This window comes from Perna viridis, chromosome 3 (genome assembly GCF_037379345.1).
Source record: "Perna viridis isolate PV_CMFRI_1.1 ecotype Kerala chromosome 3, ASM3737934v1, whole genome shotgun sequence".
Classification (NCBI taxonomy): domain Eukaryota; kingdom Metazoa; phylum Mollusca; class Bivalvia; order Mytilida; family Mytilidae; genus Perna; species Perna viridis.
In genome coordinates, this window is record NC_142447.1 from 16925490 (window position 1) to 16945582 (window position 20093).

Here is a 20093-nt window from a genome sequence, read left to right on the forward strand (position 1 = left end):
CATGGCTAATATCTATTTCTATGAGTGAAATCCTGGGGTTCAAATACTACATGTAGTTCTCCTTGATCAAGAACTCCCAATTTTTAACCAAGAACCTTAAAAAGTTTTACCAGTAACTGACACTTTATTATGGACTTTTTTCCCCTCTGAAATGGGCCATTGGTTTTAAACTGGGAAAAGTCCAGAACTTTCTACTCTGGAAAGTAAATCTGAACCTCTATCAAAAATTGTTTTGTTGTACCCCAAGACCAACATCATGGAACATGTGGAAGTATATATATCACACACAAAATGATGCATGCTTATTAACAACCACGCAGTTAAGGCAAAAAGGTATTTTGTATAACTTTTTATTGTTGAGATACATTCAGAACACCCAAGAAACAACCTTTTTATGCTATAATGTGCAAAATAAGCATGGTGAAGAAAGATAATCATTTTAATATTGCAGTAAATATTTTTTTCTGACATTATTTCCAAGAGAACAAATGTAGTCAATAATTATCTCTCTTTGCCCCACTATTTCAGTGGAATAACATACTTGCGATGATACTGTAAATGTATATTCTTTTGCAGGTGGTAATGTACTTTTTGTGGTAGACAAATTAGCATGAAAATCAAGACTGGCCAAATCATGTTTTTTTTTTACACTTACAATTCATATACTTCTCAAAACCCTGTAAAATGATACTCATGCAACAACCTGTAAAAAATCAATATGAACTTTGTGTTGTATGAAATGAGCTGGGCAGACTGGAAACAGTCATCTTACCTAAAGATGAATGTAACCAACCAAATTCGATAGAGATAGGTCACAATGCAGTACATTTTTGTCATTTGATTGGTCTCTTAGATTGATCTTATATGTAACCTATATCTATTCCGCAACAGTTATACAGAATTTTTACAGGTTGTATGATCATTTGACAATATCTGCAAAAATTGTTACATTTACATTATACATGTACTGAGAGAGTTTCTTTGGTGTGTTCTATGCATTTTTAGCAATAAAATATTATTAGCTTAATCACGACCTACCTGATTCTCACATTCTTAATATAAATTACACTGAGAACAGACAATTACAGTGATGCAATCATACTTACATTCGGAGCGTTCAATTTGCTTGGACATTTGAGGTACTAAAATGTTAAAAGTTATGAAAGTGTCATGTCAGATGTAGTGTAATATTCTGTCATAGTAAGAAATTATTGCAAAAGTTTTTTTCATTCGTGTGATTTGCAATACATGTATGTGCCCAAAATTTTATATCAATTTAAACAAAACCAGGGATCAGTGAGCTACTACTCAAATATATGCTTCCCAAAGTCAACAAACAGGAAGTAGTTGTCCGAAAGAACTGAAATCTGAAAGCACTGTATACCAAATATCTTCTTCAAAGCAGGGATATAATTACTACATTTTGCATTTAGGAAAAACAGACTTCTCCCTAAAATCGAAAAAGAAAATGCTTTTATTTAGAAAATTATTATACATGGATTGCAACCATAAGCATTTCCAATTATTTCTGATTCTACAGCAGTATTACGGTAGTGTAATGTCAAAGAAGTGAAAAAACACTATAACCCACTGCAAAATACAAGATCAAACAAATGTGGACTCAATACTGTGTAAGTATTATTGTTTGTGGGATACCAACGAAATTTTGTTCACAAGGCAAAAGGAAAATTACCCATTTACTTTTATGATAGTGTTGTTAATACTACAAATTCAAGAATCTATGAACTGATAATTTTTCCCTTAACCACAAAAATTTGAACTCATGAATAAAAGTACTTTTACTGAACATAAAAAAAATCTGTACCAAAAGATTTTTCATGCTAACAATATCTGGGTGATATAACAACCCTTAGAAAAGGATTTTCTTCCCCTGAACATGACAGAGCTCTGAATCCTGATTTTTTTATTATAATGGCATGCCATAATGTGAAATATATCACAAGGAAAGTTACAATTTCTGTTTTGGTAAAGAGTTAATGTTACAGCAAAATCTTTCTGTTAAAGGTAGTAATTTAACTTTCATTTGTCAGAGCAAATTGAATCAAGCACTAAATTTAAGAGCTTAACAATGTTAATCTAGAACTGAGTCATGATTCAGAGAAAAAAAAACTCATTTTTTATTTACAAAGAAAGAGCTGGCACATGAACTGAAACCAGCCTGAGGAATATTAACATTCAACTGAGGCCAAAAAAATATATGTCTGTTTAAGGTTACCTTGGATGTAATAACAGGGTAGGTAGGTAGGAAAAATCATTTTATATTTTTCAGTTTTTTTATATAGAAACTTATGGGAGGATTCCTTCACTTCAATAGTGCTCAACTATGAAATGATAGTATTAGTGTCATTTAAATAAAAAAAAACAAAACAAAACAAAACAAAAAAAAAAAAAAAAAAAAAAAAAACAAGAATATGTACTAGGGTAGGTAAGGTAACCTTAAACAGACAAATTTTTTTTTCTCTTGCCTACACGTAACTTTAACCCATTTTTGTCTGTAGTTTACACATAATGTATAAATCAAAGATTCTACTTCTTAGTATATGTATATTAATGAAATTAAAGACAATAACTGAAACAAAAAGCTTAGAAATATTATCAGTTAAGGAGGTCACTTAGGGTAAGGGACATAGCTCTTGAAATCAGTGATATGTTTGTATCATAGTCAATTTCACCAAAGCCTCTCAAGCTTTCCTTTGAACAGAATGAAATCAGTCCAAGTTATTTTGATACTTACATGACATTGATGTAAATTGATTAATACAAACTTTCCAATGATTTGTAAGAATTGTGTCCCTCACCCAAGGTCTACATCATTAAAAGGTAAAGAAAATAAGAAAAACTAGGAAAAAATATTTGTTCCCAATATCAAGCTTTAGATTTGGGAAACTTAATTAAAAAGTAACTACTGTGAGAGAGATGTACATGTACTATAATTCTTCAACAACAAAAAATAAATACCAAGGTGCCACTCAAATAAAACAAAAATTGGGTAACACCAACAGAACAAAAAAATCATAGAGCTGTTGAAATATGTAATTAGCTTCACTTAATATGTTAATGAATAATGAACACCTTCAAACAAAAATCTAAAAAAAAAAAAAAAAATTTTGAGATGACATTGCTCAAACTGAAGTTCTTTTAAAGAATGGTGGCGAGACATATGGTTTCAACAGCCCAGAAAGCACACAAAAAAAAATCCAATAATATACAAGATACTTACTAAGAGTATCATCAATTATAGTCTGCCACTTGTGGGACAAAGAGGGCATTGCAATTCTTGAGCCTTCTGCATCAATTACTTCACCTTCTTTTTCACGTCTCTGGAACAGCTTGGCTGTAGCCTCTTGCATCTTTTTCTTTGCCTCATTCTCCTTATCTTCACCTGACAGTTACATTATGTAAATACAACTACTTTTTTTATAATTAAGAAGAGAACTTTGTTTTTTAGTCCATACATGTATAACAAGATCAAAATAATCATTACAATCAGATACATGTACTTAATGCCAGAGATACAAATATAAAATTACACGTTCATGTACATTTTGTACATGTACACATCATGACATGTACACTAATGATATCTTAAATTTTAATTTCCCCACTCTCCACAGTGGAGATATTGTGAATGGAGTCGGTGTCCCCACTCTCCAAAGTGGAGTCACCATTTCAAAAATTGTTAGTATACTACCCCTGTCTTTATACGAAGGTATATTTAATGGTTGTATCACTTTGACCACATTTCTCATTTATGGACAAAAAAAATTATAACGTAATTAAATGGCCTGACTCCACTGTGGAGCGTGGAGAAATTAAAATTTTGGTTGATAATAGTGTACATGAACATTGAATTAAGCCTGTATATGGCACTTGACCAAAGTTTTTAAAATTACTTCATTGTCAATTTTTTATGACAAATTACATGGAAATTGCAATTTAATTACTTGTACATTGTACATTTTGTACACCCAAGCTTTGGGAATGAATTGTAAAAGATATGTTACTTACCTTCTGCCATCTTTAAATATTGCCACTATTCTTTTTTTAGCTGCAAACAACCAATGTAAATATGATCACATACAGAAAACACATACAAATGTATATCAAGTATTAGTAAACAATTATCTGATGATTTTCGAACAGTTAAGAGAAACAATATTGTACAATGTACATAAACAATGTTCATTAGATTTTGTTTCTAATGCAGACAACATTAGGTGTAATACCACTATTTTGGAAACCAGTCACCTGCACATACAAGAAAGTAGTTCATAATGACACGAAGTAGTCCCAATATTGCACCCTATCATTCTCCTTGTTTAGTAGAGGTGTCATCTGAAAGGTGAATGAATCAGCAATACTCTAAAAACTTCATTCTCTTTATTCAGTGTAGGGTAAAACAATTCTGAACAAAAACTCTAGGCCCATTGATACGGCTAAATTTCAAAATGAAAGTAGTGATTTCTGCACCTGTCTACTTTCACTTTACCGTTTTTTCTTAGAAGGCACATAAGGTATGTTGATATTTTTATGAGAGTTAAGGTAAAGGGTGACCATCATAATGATACCCCTCTAGCATCATCTGTACTAAAAAAAAAATAAAAAGCTGAATTTAACATAGAAAGTAATGGAGACCAGAAATAGTGGTATTACACCAATACAGGTTTACTTGAGAACATAAACAATGTTCCTTAGATTTTGTTTCTAATTTAGACTACAATACAGGTTTACTTGAGAGATGATACTATTTTTTTACAATGAGCCTGTGGTAGAAACATTCTGACTTGGACTGTAAAGTACTTATTGATAATACTGTGAAAGTACTATTGTTTGTGCGGTATCAATTTTCGTGGTTTTCGTGGGTAGGTCAAACCTCAAAAATTTAGTTCCAAACAAATAGTAGACTTCCATTGATGTGCGTACTGAAAACCTCCAAATCTCCACAAACTTATGTTTCTTCCTTAATCCACAAAAATTGGAATACGTGAATTAAAGTACTTTCACAGTAACCCCAAAAAAAACCTTTTGGGTAGTGCCTGTACAAATGTATGCTATTTTTATGGCGGATAGATTGATAGGTAACACCTAGTTCAGAGATCATGATTGGTTGGTGATGCATAATTCTAATCTGACATAAATAAAAATTAGCCTCTGAAGATGGCATAATACTTAGACTAGATAACACCCAAGTTTTTATTTGACAGAAATGGTATAACAGGAAGGTAGAAACAGTATCAACAAAACTCCATTATGTACTTGTAAAAATGTAAGGATTTATATTTTTTTTTGTAGTCAGATGTTTTTCAACAGACATTCATTCCTTGAAGCCCTTGATGCATAAGTTCAAATTAATTATGAATGAAATATGTATGCTAAATCTGTAGCAGAGTGTTTATTTGTTAATGTTAAATAAACATGTATTGTTTTATGAAATAAATATGTATTGACATAAAATAAAATTAAAATATTAACATTCCCTTGTAGCGTAAATTTTGGTTTAAAGGATTCATGCCTTTATTCTTGTACATGTACTTGTAAATTTGCATATGTACTAGGGTCACAGAGTTTTGGTAGTGTTTGATTGGTTCTTGAGTGAGATCATATTTTTCGCGGTTGATTTTGTATTCATGAGTTTAGGTAATTTTGTCTTTGGGTTTCGAGCTGGACAGACACTCTTAACATTAGTTCAGCTGTGCATTGATTCAGTTTCATACAGTTTCATTCATTTATTCCCAGTAAACACCGACCATCAACAGAAGACGTAAGTTGCACTATTCTTTTCTATTCCATTTTTACAATTAACGATGTAATTAACAGGATAAAATTACACTTTCTTGGCTAAACCTCTATGCTTGATTGCACTACGGCATGTTTGATTCCTAACGCCTGAGCGACCTATTTTTATGAGTGTGATAGTGTGGTAATCCAAGCCACGATAAAGGTTAATTATTATTTTATAATTACCAGTAAACAAGATTTTATATTCCGTAATCACACAGTTTTGGTGCGTAAATATTTTTTAACAAGTATTGTATCAAGTTACGTACGATATTTTCAGATACTGGTTATGATGGCTCGTAATTGTGAATTCTGCGTTATTTATATTTTATCAGCAATACACACAAAGCTTATTGCAGAATATATACTTACAATTGTATGTTTTAGGGTATTGAAAAAATTACCATAAAACTGGTGTCATGTAAACCAGATGTATTTTCATAGATATATATAAAATGTATATCTGCAATAATGTTATTTTTATATTCCAATTGCATATTTACACCGTGTTGAAAGTGTAACTTTTAAGTTAAAAGGAAGCATGGTTTTATAGTTTTAATTGATATACATGTAGCTGTACTATTAACCACTAATGAAATATTTCATATTATAAATAACATGTATGCGTAGATTGTGATATTATTTCATATTGAGTTTGCATGTTTGTAATTTGAAGTTAGATCATAATTCACTAAATTGTATTATTTGTTGTTACAGATTTATTAACATCTGATAATAAAAATCGAACTCTAGTTTGGGAGTATACTAGTCGCCCTTAGTCCCACCTTCTACACATCCTCCAGGGTATTAAGACTTTCTTTACATGGGCATGCTGGATGACAAGTTAACTTAAGGTTCAGAGTTCCTAATCCTAGGATGCAAACGCGTAAGATTTGGAACAAGTTTGGAAGATCAAAGTCAAAGAAGAAAAAAAAATAGATCAAAGTAAAATGCCACCAAATATGAATTGAAATCAGCTTCAAATCTGAAAAAGCGTGAGAGTTAAGTTAGCTCCCACTTAACAGCTTAACACGCTAAAGTTGTCGGTTTTTCGTTATATTTTAATGAACATTTGTATCATTTGGAAAGCCATATGAAATATTTCACCTTAATCGATTCATTACAATTTTTAAATTTCGTGAACACATTACAAACCTGTTATTTTGCGTTCTTAATTCATTATTTAGACGATTTTGCAATATTTATGTGTTTCCGTGTCATTTCGACTTTTCTACTGAATCTATAAATAAACCTTTCAAGGTACAAGCACAATGCATTTTGGGAAACCAGTTCTTCAACAAACAAACTGGTTCCAAATACCAAATAAAACCAGCAGGCACCATTCAGTTTCAGCAGCAAGAATATAGTTTTATTTAATACATCTTTATGATAGTAAGCAGCTATGTTACTTCTGTTTAGCCATGACAGTAATCAATATTTTTCTTTAACACTTAAAAATATATTAGAAATATATAACCCAAGATTTCTTCAAAGACTGCTGGTCAACTCTGACTTGAAGCTTGTTCTGAAAAACTTCAAGTTCAAATTTGTTAACTTAATTGAATTTGGTGTCTGTTAACAAATTTGATAGCTTTGAGCCATTTCAATTCTTATCATTCTTAAATAAAATCTTACATTCTCTAACAACTTTCAATAATTGAGAGTAGGTGAGTTTCTGCAAATCTACCAGTGGAAACAAAAATATATCATCAAATAAAAATGACAAGAATTTAAATATAAAGAAGCACATTGAGAATCTTATAAAAACCCATATATATCAAAGTTAACTAATTCGGTAAATGAAGCACAACTGTTTTGTTTGGGTTTCAAACTTTAAAACATTTCAAAGAGTTGATGTTAGCACTCAAATCTTTGGAAATTAGAAAAATAAACCCAAAAATATAAAGTTTAAATTTTTGGTTAATTTTGGCTCAAGAGTTCATAAATATGGTAACCATTACCATATTCAATATTGATTATTCATTGGAGTTTTCCAGGATTGTCATAGAGTTCCAAAGTTATATGTTATGTTGAGGATCATAAACATTTAAAATAACTGAACAGTGGATTCAGATATAAATTGGTTTGGTTAAAATATGTGGGAATAACAGTATTTCATGCAAAAATTTACATTTGTCAGTATTTTTTTTAAAGGGGGGTTGGTATTTGCTAAAGACTACATGCTAGCTGGCACATATTTACTCCCCTGCCACAAAGTGGTCAGGCAGATAGTTTAATTCTGGTCTGTCAATCCATCATTCCACAGTGACTAGTATTCCAGATTTTTTTTCTAAACCTGCTAAAAGCATAGATATATTGAATGGATTTTTTATGTGCATATGTACAGTTACATTAATGAGTTACAGAATGGGGATGAGTTCTGTTTCAGTATCTTGATTTTTGATGGAGTTGTGCCCAGTTACATAAGAAAATTACCATTATGACCAGTTTTCCAGACTTTTTTCTTAAATCTTGAGATATTGAACTTTTTTTTGTAGACAGGTATAAATTGATAAATTACAGATTGAATTTGGAGTTTTGTTCCAGTTCTTGAATTTGAGAAAATTAAGTGATGTGTGGTATACAAGTTTATATTGATGAGTTACACGCACAGATGTTGAGTACTATTCCAGTTTTCTGATTTTTGATGGAGTAATGCCCCCTGAACTATGAAAATTGTACTGCAGGTGGGGGCATTTGTGTTGAGCGGACACATTTAGTTTATTCAAAAGGTCAATTTTTACATGTAATTGTGGATTTTGTTTTGGCTATAGGGACTATTGCATTTGTACTCCTTGAAATTTATCGACTATGAATTAAGTAGTACTTAAGACAGAAAGTCATGTAAAATGTGATTCTTGGTTGGAAAGCCTTCATATTTTTATTTTTCATATTTTCTATAAAATGTTATAGTAATTTGATATTTGTAGGAAAATACTGCCTAAAAATGTGTTTTGAAACAAAATTCACCCCCTTGGTTTCTAATACAGATGAATGTGGTCTTATAATTTTTGATTAATGAGGACCTTACCAGTGATTTCTGGCTTTACTCATTTCATGCATTAAGAATACTTACAAATGTACTTTACAAGCTTTCTGGTAATATTGCCCTTTGTGTCAAATTTTCCTACCCTGAACCACTGCCCAGTCAACTCCTAGGGGTAAGACTTATACTTGGGTTGTCATATATGGTTAGAATACCAGTTGTTCAAACTGAACTTATTGTTGGGGATTATTTTTTATCTTTGTTTATTTTGTGGATAAGAATTATGATTTAATATCCAAATTTGTTTAGCCATCATTTTAATAATATACATGTATTTCCAATGTTAAAACCATGAAAATTAATCTACATTTTTGTATATGAAGTAAGTTTTTACATGTTTTACCAAAGGAATTTAACCTTATGAAAATTAAATGTTGCTACAGAATATATTTTAGATTTTGTAGATAACTCTAGATGGCTGATGTGTTTAAGTAACAGTCCATATAAAGTTCAGACAATGTCAATGGTAAGGTGATTCATGGTGTGGAAAAACCCACCAAACAAACTATGCTTTTTCAGTCTACATAGGCTATATTTTCACACAAAAACAACCTTTTCTGCATTCAGATTTGCACTTTTTAGAAAATCATACATTTATCTCCCACTTAAAGCGACCAAATGAAGCCAAATGAAGAAAGATAATTCTTGCAAAGTGCAAATGTCATGTACAATCTATATAATTTTTATCTCAAAAGCACAACTACCAAATGAAAAACTAAGACTGGTTACATGATCAGTTACTGTGCCTGAACAAGAAATAAAACTGAATTTGTTGGGTTTTTTTGACATGCATGAATCACCTTCTGTCTGATTTTTTTTTAAAAAAGACTGCTACTTAATACATTACTGCAAACATCTGTATACAATGATGTCAGGGCACTGATAAGTGAATATAATTCACTTTGATGCACCTTGATATTTTCAGCATTCTGTTTTTTGGTATATTATGTATATTGTGACTATTAAGTGTTTATTCATATACAAAAAAAATAAATGTTTTGCATTTATGTGCTTTGAAATTCATTTCCAGGTCTTCTTGTGAAGACTGTTACATTTGTACTTCGCTCCTCAGAATTTATAAAGTATTAGAAGTTGCATTGAGTCCTTATCCTTCAAAATTACAGTTTTACTAAGTTTCTTTTGAAGTATTTTAGAAATATGTTCTTATTTGATCTCATTATTCCTGGCCTCTTCATATTTTTTTTATAGATATAACGAGAATAGGTATGGTGTATATGTCGAAGAGACAAAACGCCCACCAAGATGAAAATGTCAGACAAAGGCCACCCATTGGTCTTCAATGAAATCCTTGTACCACAGTGCAGGCTGCAGTTGGCCCCAAAACATCATTATACACTGGTACAGAGGAAGAGTTGCCCCTAACACAAAAAATAAACTACAGGTGAAAATTGAAACAAGACATACAGAAGCCAGAAATTCGTGACTTGGAACAGGCGCAAAAAATTTTGGCAGGGTTAAAGTACTTTGGCATTATCACAATCTTTCTCTTTTAAAATCTGGCCACTGTGGAAAAAATATGACACAATTAAACACACCTAAAACTCAGTTCAAAAAGGTCTGAGTTCCTTGTTACAATGGAAATAAAGAAACTGAATATAAATTACTCAAATGTAAACAAATAATGAACAAAACAAACCAAGAACTACTAGCAGTTTACTGACATGCCAGCTCCAGACCAGTTTACTGACATGCCAGCTCCAGACCAGTTAACTGACCTGCCAGCTCCAGACCAGTTTAAATCTACAAAAAGTTATGTCCTCATCACATGTAAAATCAATCCCAATTCTTACCATGCAGGGTTGAGAATAACGGAACATCATATAAGTCATACAATGAGGACACAACCCATGTCATGCTAAAAACTGCTTTAAAATATTTTTGATAATACAGAATCTGTATTTGATGGATGTCTTATCATGCTTATGGTATATCACAGATCTTGCATCTTTCAACTCCATTGTTATCACATCAGACTGAAAGAATATTTAGTGCTTAGTTTTTTTTTCATGAAAGAAAGCATCCTTTTGTTTTCAATTGTTTTCTGATTTTTCTACAGTTAACTTATGGAAGTGATTGGAATTAAAGTGACGTATGATCATCAAATTGATGATCAAGTCCATACAAGCTGAAAATATTCCATTAAGATAAGAATTTCCAATTGAAATTTTCAATGTATTTAGCATTGTCCCAACATCCTAATTTCAACCTCATGCAATCATTGTAATTAAGGCTTCCGCTACTATGTGGAGGATGCCCTATAGTAATCACTCTGTCCGTCTGTCCATGTGTCAGTCCATCTGTAACAAATCGTGTCATGGCTGTAACTTTTTTGTCTTGTAGTATGAGGCATGACATGACACGTGGGTAGATCAGCTCAAGACAATTTATTGCATACCATGGTTGATGAACTTTGACTTCGAACTTTGGGACCTCAAGGTCAAATTAATGTTTTTGCAGTACAGATTCATGTTTAGGCTGTAAATTTGTTGTCATTTGGTGTAGCCTTTTGGTATTTTGCAAGAGGGTAGATCAACTTAAATTTTCTGTATAATTTTGATCCTCCAAAACATTCATAATTTATTTAATTTAGGCTATAACAAGGTCCTTAGGGATAGTTTCCATCTCAATGTTATCTAGCTGGACTTATAAACATTTAAAAAGAGGATAGGGTTGTTGTGTATTACCCCCCCCCCCCCCCACCCCCAATCTCCTGAAGTTAGTTGTTAACTTGAGATGTTATAATATGTATTGTACATGTATTAGCATTAGGAATGAAAAAGAAGCAAAATGTCAACTATGCATTTAATTTAAATAATATATAGTAAATTTAACCTTTAGTCAGTTGGTATGGTACCCTTACATCCAGTACACCTTAAGTAAAGTCATATGTTATTTTACTTAATTCTCCATATGAACTTTTAAAGCCCAAGACAATAAATACCCATCAAGAAATCAGATAACAGATGAAGCAATCTATTATTTATGTTATGAAGTGTAACAGTACAATTACTTATAGATTGAAAATCAATATTGTTATGACACACTCTTTACCACCTGTTACCGAAAATTGTGTGGGGACAAATATACAAATAATTGGTTTATTGAACTATTTTCTTTCATATACTTATTTCAAGATAGAAGATTACTTGTACTTTTTTGTACGATAAAAGTGAAAGAAGTTGAAGGATAAATATATGATAATGATGATGGGACTGCTGTCTTTGGGGCATAAAATGTGGTAAGATGTATACATGTACTGTTTTTCTTATGTTCACAAAATACAATCAATGTATTGAATTTTTTTCACAAAAACTGCATGTTAACTTTATAGTTCTTACCTCAGCTTAATGTTGATATTGTACATGTATATTTGTAATAAGAAAAAACACAAAAGTAGGGCAAGTACAAAAAACGAAAAACAATGGTGATCTTTGGATCATAAATACATGTATGGTAAGAACTATTATTCTAAGTTTGGTAGTGTGAATCATGATATGTTTTTCTCAAGGAATCAGTGTGATATTACAGTCATAAATTTTGTATTAATGATTTGTTCAAGTCGAGAGTGCATAAATGTCATGTTAACCCTATGAATATGTTATGCCACATTTATATACATGTATATGTACATGTAAAATAGCTTTTGACATGAAACTTTATGTTCATAACATCTGCATAATGATCGAGGGATGAAGTCCTACCTTAGCCCAGTGTTACATATGATGTAATGAGAAAAACCACAAAATAAGAATGAAATCAGAAATAAAATAAAACCAAGGAAGAAAAAGATTTTAACCAATACGGGTAATATTTTCTTACATGTTAGTAAGGGTGCAAGTTAATATCCAATTTGTTGGCCATTTGTGAATTCCAGATCATTTTTATGTTTTAAACAGCTACAATGTATAATAAACCTTCAGGATCATTTGTAAAGGATATTTTAACATGAACTTGTTTCCTGGACTTGATACAATTTGTGGTTTTCTACATTAAGTAAATGTATATATTGAAAGCATAGTCACATTGAAAAAATAACACAAAGAGTTGTAGGGGGCTTCCTCACATAGGTAAAAATATGTTGAAACACAGCTCTTTTGAATACCATTACTTTTTCTGTTAGATTAATTAGTAGAACATTGGCTCTCTGTGACTGTAGCAGGAGATTCTTTTAAATTATGTGTAACTGTTTTGTCATTCAATTAGTGCATCATACTTTGCTGTTGCAAATATACATAGTGATAATAATTTGTTTTGACTTCCACACATGCTACATAAGTTTTAAAAACTTAAATTTAATGTTAGTTTACATGCACTTGTAATTTAAATTCCAAATGTTTTTTTTTTCATTTCAAATTAGAAATAATGTTATATATTTGTTATTGAGTAATCTGCAGAATTAATGAGTTGTCCATGTGATTGTTTCCAACCCTGAATTTTGCATATGATTGACATTTACCCAGAGCAACACGTTTTTATGGGCTAAACACAGAGATTTGTTTTAGAATTTATTCTGATAAAGTGCATTATTTTTCAGATAACAATTAAGAAGCCAGAAATGGATACTGATTTCCTCAAGGATATTATTCCATACCGCTGTCCAAAATGTGGGGACAGCAGGAAATTCACATCTCTCCGTGATTTAAAACTCCACCTCAATGCAGAACATGCATTTAAAGTTGGATGTGTAAAACCTAGAACAAGAACAACTATATTTGATCACAAGGGACATAACTCCAAAAAAAGAACTGCTAATAAGGAGAATCTTAGTCGGCAGTGGTCATCAAGCTATGATAGTCGTCAATCGCTAACAAGTTCTGAGAGTTATGAACAGGACTTACCAGTTATACAAAGCTACAGAGAAGATGCAAGGATGTTGGAAAGGCAGTTGGAAAGTGCAAGAGAATTTGAGCGGAATAAAAGGAGCATGCCAAGTATGTATAGAAGTCATAGTTACGACCCCTTAAACAGCACACTGGACAAATTAAACAAAGATGTTATGAACTCTCGTAAAAATATTTGGCAATCTTCAGATGCTTTGTACAATGCTGAGGATGTAATTAATGGAGTTGAGATCGCAGCAGAGGAAAGATTCAACAATCAGCAGAATATTATTCAAAATCTGGTTGACAGTCTTCAACATAAAGAAAGATTGCTAACAAGTGCTAACCAAAATGTAGAAAAGTTACGCAGCGATAAGGAAAAGTTAATGAAAGAAGTGGAAGATCTCTTCAAAAATGCAGATTTTGGCAATAAAAAGTTAGTTGAAGAACTTGATGCGAAACAACAAGCGCTAAATGCTGTGACAAATGAATTAGCTTATTTAAAGCAAAAGACTACAGAAGATTTAAAACAGAAGGATGAAAAGTTGCAGGAAGCAGAGAGATGTTTACACCAGTTGGAGCATGAACAAAAGAATTTGGAAAATGAAAGAGAAAATTTAATAGAAAAGGTGCAGATGGATAGTGGGCTCCTGAGGAAAACATTGGAAATGAAAGAAAATCAAGTTAGAAAACTCAATACGGAACTAGAGAGCATTAAGTAAGTTAAATTATTAATGGTATTTATTTTTTTAAGGAAGTAGACACTTCCCTAGGGTAAGGGACACAACTCTTACTAATTGGAATGTTTGTATTCACCATTTCACATCAATCTCATGTAAGCATCAAAGTAACTTTTTTTAACTGATTTCATTTTGTTTCAAAGAAAAGCTGGAAATGCTTTGGTGTAATGAATATGATACAAACATATCACTGATTTCAAGAGTAATGTCCCATACCCTAGGTCTATCTCCTTAAATCAGTTTCTCTTAAAAGTAAATGTGAAGTGGTCATGAGTATTTATAGAGGACAAAGTCCTCATAACAGTAATCAGTAAGAATTTTTACCTTTGACCTTAGAAGCATTGAGAGAACAATTTCAGTCTGACAGGAAGTTAACCTGTAAGAGTAATCAAGGGAACCAATGTTATAGCAGTAATCAAAAGAATGTAATCCAGGGACAAAGACCAGACATGGAAAACAGACATACACAACAAGGAACATAAAGTAACTAAAATCATACATACAAAATAACAAAAGTAAATGAGCAACTCGGATTCCACTAAAAACTGGGAGCATGGACCAGGTGCACCGGTAGGGTAAGCGTCCTCTGCTTTTCTAGAAACACCCGCTGAGTTGCTCATAAAAAGTCAAGTCCGGGGTAGACAAACGAGGAAAGAAAAACTATGACCCGTTGAATAAATCAGTTTTCATGGTGCTGATGGATACACCATAACGATCCACGAGTTCATGATGATGACCATAAAACTTTTGTAGTAATGACTTCAATCTTGTAGCAACATAACCCTGTTCCAGAAGCCTATTTGTTAGAGTTCTAGCGCGATACAAAAAGTCAGTCTGTAACACAGAGTAAGAGATCATCACTAGTCTCTTATCTTTAACAAAAATGTTAATCTGTTCATTGATTACATCTTAAAGTTTCGTTGAATTATGACAAAGAATAAATCTTAGTTGATGTAAGGCTGTAATTAAAAGGCATAGTTATTAAAAAAAAATATCATTGTATTCAACTTCATCCTCTTTCAGGTTATACCTGCCTCATATTAATTTTAGAATGGTGTTTGTATCATGAAAACAGTAATGAACTTGTTTGATTTTACTTGTATACAGGTTTTATACATACATGTAGATTGATCATCATTTCGCTCTGATTGAAAATTAGATAGAAAAAGCAAATATTAATGTACCGGCTAACATACATGTACTTATTTTGAAGAGCAGTTAAATTTAAACATGTATTCCTTTCAATTATTGTACCAAACATAAATTTTCACTTGTAACATTGTGTAAGGCCAAAATCATTTTGTGTATTTCCAATTGCATCTAAGAAAAATAAAAGTTAGGTATGTACAATGTAGGTAGGTAGATTTTTTGAAAATGTTACAATTTATTTTATGTTGAGTCTGTGGGAGAAACATTCTGACTTTAACAGTGCTTGTTGAAAAATGAAAAAAAAAATTAGGGTGCACTAATTTCAGATGAAAAAATTAAGATGTTTAAAGTAATAGGAAACATACATCTTTTTTAATTTGGCCTGAGTTAGATATGCATTTCATATTCAAACTTTGACCTCACGAGTTGTTGATCAATGAAACATGTCTGTATCCTACACCTCTGGGATTCAATTTTTTCTCAGTTAATGCAGTTTTTTTGTTCACAATAATTCAAAATGCATAGAAATGGAAATAAAGAGGCCTTAGGATATTGCACATGATTAGTCATATGAAAATGTACAGGTTTATAGAAAGTTGCCCAGTAGAGTATAGACAGATGCTCTTTATTTATGATCAAGTTTAATCAAGATGTTTATGTGACTTGAAATTTTTTTATACCCCCATGCAACGAGTGACTGGAATCATCATGTACATCTCGCAGTCAGGTCTGTCTGAATTTGGTCAAAATTTTCTTGAATCCCAATGAATTACTGTGAACATACCTTAATTTTCCTGGATTTTGGAAGAAACACAAGTTCATAGACTCTTGAATTCGTGGTTTTGAGTTTTCAGTATTCATCTCCAAATTTCGTGGTATGGCCTACCCAAGAAAACCACTAAAATTGGTAACCCACGAACAATAGTACTTTCATTGTAATTGATTTCAGTTTTGGTACATAGATTTATATAGATGCAACATGCAATTTCATGTTTTTTTCTCTCCTAGAATGGAACAGGACAAGATTTTATCAGACAGTGTTGAGCTCTATAATACTGCCAACCAGGGCACAACTAAGTTAAAAGATCTGTTAAAGCAGAGAGACACACAACTTAAAGAAGCTGAAGTAGAACTGAGGAGGATGAAGGAACTGAATGAGAGACTGGTATGGGAATCTCGGCAGCTGACTGAACAGGCTGACGAGCACAGCCAGGTTCGTATTGGATAGAAATTGTAATAATGTTTACTACATTAGGATGTTCACTGGTCATGTTCAACCATTTTTGTCAGATTTTCTGACTCCAATGGTTTTATTCATTTCATAGCATAAATATGTTTTGCCCAGTGAACCTCCTTTTTCTTGCAAATTTCATTCAACACACTTTAAAATGTTATATGGGAAGTTTTCATGTAATCCTTGTTGTTTCTTCAGTGGTTTTGATAGATGAAACCTACTAAGACAAAACGTATGGAAAATCTAGAGAAATCCTTTTCCCACCAAAATTTCAAATGCTTGAATTTCAAAAACAAGCACATCTATTTTTTCTTCTTATATTTATCTAGCATGAAAGATCTTAAAGATTTCACAACCTTCAGAAATCCTTCTTATTATTAAATAGACCAGTGAACATCTTTATGTTAAACTGGTTTATATGGGAGTAGTTGCAGTTGACCGAACAGGCGGATAATTTTCTACTTATTTTTGCAATCATTGTGACAAAAAGAATACTAATACCTGTTCTTTAAAATGTTGGTTAGTTGTTTTAATACTGTAAACATAGTAATCATCCTTATTTTTTTTGATTGGCAAAAAAGTTACAAAATATCACCTGCAAAATTGATTCTTTGTACTAAAACATTACACATTTTTCAAAATGATGTAAATTAATATCCGAAAATATGTTAAGTTGACTGAATCTATGAAAATTAGCAATTACAAAAATATTACATTTACAACAATTGAACCTGTCTGTTCAAAACAAATCAGTTTTTTGACTGAGGGTTTGGATTAGTTCATGGATAAGCATTTTTAAATGTAAACTTTAATACTTCAAAAACTTTCAAACTTTTAAAGTTCAAAATATTACTAGATTCATGCACTAGTATGAAGATGTGAAATATACATGTAACTTATAAGAACAACATTATCTACAGGTATTAAGAAGCACTCCAGCTAAGGATCATGCAAAATGTGATTCATGGGTAAAAAACCTACATATTTTAATTTTTGATATTTTGTTTGAAATGTCATAGTAAACAGAAAATAAAAGTGGTTTTTCATATTACCCGTGCTCTTAGGGGATAAAAATTATATAGAATGCACTGTAAATTTCAAAATTAAGGGAAATAACTCTGTAAATGACGCTCAAATACAATAGAATCTACTGGATTTTCAATCTTGATTATCTCCTAAGAGCAGGCAGATTTGAATGAATAATTACTCATTTCATAGTATAGACCCATAAAACGACTTTATTAAAAAAATAAAAATATGTAGCCTTTTTTGGGGTGTATCACATTTTTCAGATTTTGCATGATTCTTACAAAGACAGCTACTTAAATATATAATCTTTTTTTAAGTGTTTAACTCAGCCATTCAAAGTTAGTTTCTTGGATCTTAGGCATTTTTACAGATGGTTGTCATCATGAACTCGTGGATCGTTATGGTGTATCCATCTGCACCATGAACACTGATTTGTTCAACGTGACATAGTTTTCCTTTTCTTGTTTGTTTACCCCGGACTTGACTTTTTATGAGCAACTCTGTGGGTGTTTCTAGAAAAGCAGAGGATGCTTACCCTACTGGTGCACCTGGTCCATGCTCCCAGTTTATGGTGGAGTCCGAGTTGCTCATTTGCTTTTGTTACTTTGTATGTATGATTTTAGTTATTTCATGTTCTCTGTTGTGTTTGTCTGTTTTCCATGTCTGGTCTTTGTCCCTGGATTATATTATTTGATTACCGCTATAACCTTGGTTCCCTTGATTATTATTTGATTACCGCTATAACCTTGGTTCCATTGATTATTATTTGATTACCGCTATAACCTTGATTCCCTTGATTACTCTTACGAGAAATTCAGTAAAGTAGGTAGTAATATTATTTTGTCTTATTTATTGTCCTCAAAATGTGATTTGGATGCTTTTCTCTAGAAAAATAATGAGGAAGAAGATACATGTAGTATTTTAGCTTGGTAGCCCTCAGCTTATATTTTGGCTTGCTATGCCACAGCTGCAATTTTGGCTTGGTAGCTGAGACACAGCTCAAACATTGGCTTGGTAGCCAACAGCTTTAACTAGCTTTGTAACTCACAACCTTAAATTTTTGGAGCCAATATTTATAGTTCTTTACAATCACAATAGAAATTTTATTAGCCCACACCAAGCTTAAGGGAACATTTTGAAGTAGGTCCTGTCATATTAAAACCATTACTAATTGTATTGATAGTATAATAGTGGGTAAAAAGGCACCTTTGATACAGACAAGAGAGGGTATGTGATCTGGGAATTGTTTTAAGTGTCAGTCTCTGTAAGAATCAGGTAGTTGGTGAAACATGGTAGGAAAAAAAACCACCATTTTAAAAGTTTAATTTGACAATTTGCACCACCAGAATCAAGCTTTTAAGGAAAAGGCAAGATATTCCATACCATTTTGGTAAATTGAGTTACAATTTCACTGAAATGCACTGAAAATGAACATTTCAAGGATAACTCTGTCAAAAAACTCATTTTTCTAACATTTTATTGCAAAATTCTTGAGCAAATCAAGTGATACAGAGATAATGTTTTTTTTTTAAATAGAAAAAGCTTTGTTAAGTGAAATTATATTGTCAAATCGGTGGGGTTTTGACATTTATGTTTCTGATTTTTCCCTGATTCTTACAAAAACTTACACTTAATAGCATTGTACAGGTTAGATTGAACTCAGAAACCAATACAAAATTGCATATAAACTATAAACTTTCATGTTTTTTTTTACTTTAGATCTTACATCAGATATTGAGACAGAAGGAAGAGGAACTAGCTAGTGTTAGACAGGAGTTACAATCTGTGATGGAGTCAGATGACCCCAAAAAGGTCAATGAACAGATCCAGCAGTTGCAAGAGGAAGTCGTGGAGAAAACAGCTTTACTACTACAGAAGGAGAGGTTAATAGATTGGTATATCATTAAAAAACTGTAGGCAGTGTATTTTGTGTCACTTATTCATAAATAAATAAATGTTTGGAGGAGTAATTTTTATTCTGTAAAGAAAATTAGGAATCATAGTCCTTTGTGTTAAGCCAATATGAAATTATTTATTGAAAAATATTCCTTTCTGAGTAATTTTCTTGTTTCAACATACAACATTATAAATAAAATTTTATTTTATAGGAAGCTTAAGATTTCAAGTTTTCTAACGATGCTTCATCAAGTTAGTGAAAATTGATAACCAATCTGACATTGACTAAAATAGCAATATCCCTGTCAAAATAGAAATTAACTTACTACCAGCTGTAACATTGTTCTTATTGTTTGTAT

The 20093-nt window shown here is 31.7% G+C and overlaps 2 protein-coding genes across 9 annotated transcripts in view; one reads left to right on the forward strand and one right to left on the reverse strand.

The window, feature by feature from the left end:
• LOC148621220 (uncharacterized) overlaps positions 1 to 12791 on the reverse strand; it is a 35574-nt gene extending 22783 nt beyond the window's left edge. For 2 of the 5 annotated variants that reach the window (XM_088575365.1, XM_088575362.1), the window contains exons 1-4: positions 12686 to 12791; positions 4030 to 4069; positions 3242 to 3403; positions 1107 to 1142 (exon numbers count right to left, since the gene is read on the reverse strand). In XM_088575365.1, the coding sequence (XP_088431491.1) occupies positions 1107 to 1142; positions 3242 to 3403; positions 4030 to 4039 (208 nt within the window). In that variant the 5' untranslated portion in view covers positions 4040 to 4069; positions 12686 to 12791. Of the gene's footprint in view, positions 1 to 1106; positions 1143 to 3241; positions 3404 to 4029; positions 4070 to 6954; positions 7057 to 12685 lie in introns of those variants that run through there. The other 3 variants (XM_088575364.1, XM_088575361.1, XM_088575363.1) reach the window with 2 other exon arrangements.
• The window catches only part of LOC148621221 (uncharacterized), a 34659-nt gene continuing 21654 nt past the window's right edge, over positions 7089 to 20093 (forward strand). Inside the window, exons 1-5 of one of the 4 annotated variants that reach the window (XM_088575359.1) lie at positions 7116 to 7191; positions 12001 to 12104; positions 13401 to 14404; positions 16584 to 16788; positions 19558 to 19721. In XM_088575359.1, the coding sequence (XP_088431485.1) occupies positions 13422 to 14404; positions 16584 to 16788; positions 19558 to 19721 (1352 nt within the window). In that variant the 5' untranslated portion in view covers positions 7116 to 7191; positions 12001 to 12104; positions 13401 to 13421. Of the gene's footprint in view, positions 7192 to 11920; positions 12105 to 12914; positions 12934 to 13400; positions 14405 to 16583; positions 16789 to 19557; positions 19722 to 20093 lie in introns of those variants that run through there. The other 3 variants (XM_088575357.1, XM_088575358.1, XM_088575360.1) reach the window with 3 other exon arrangements.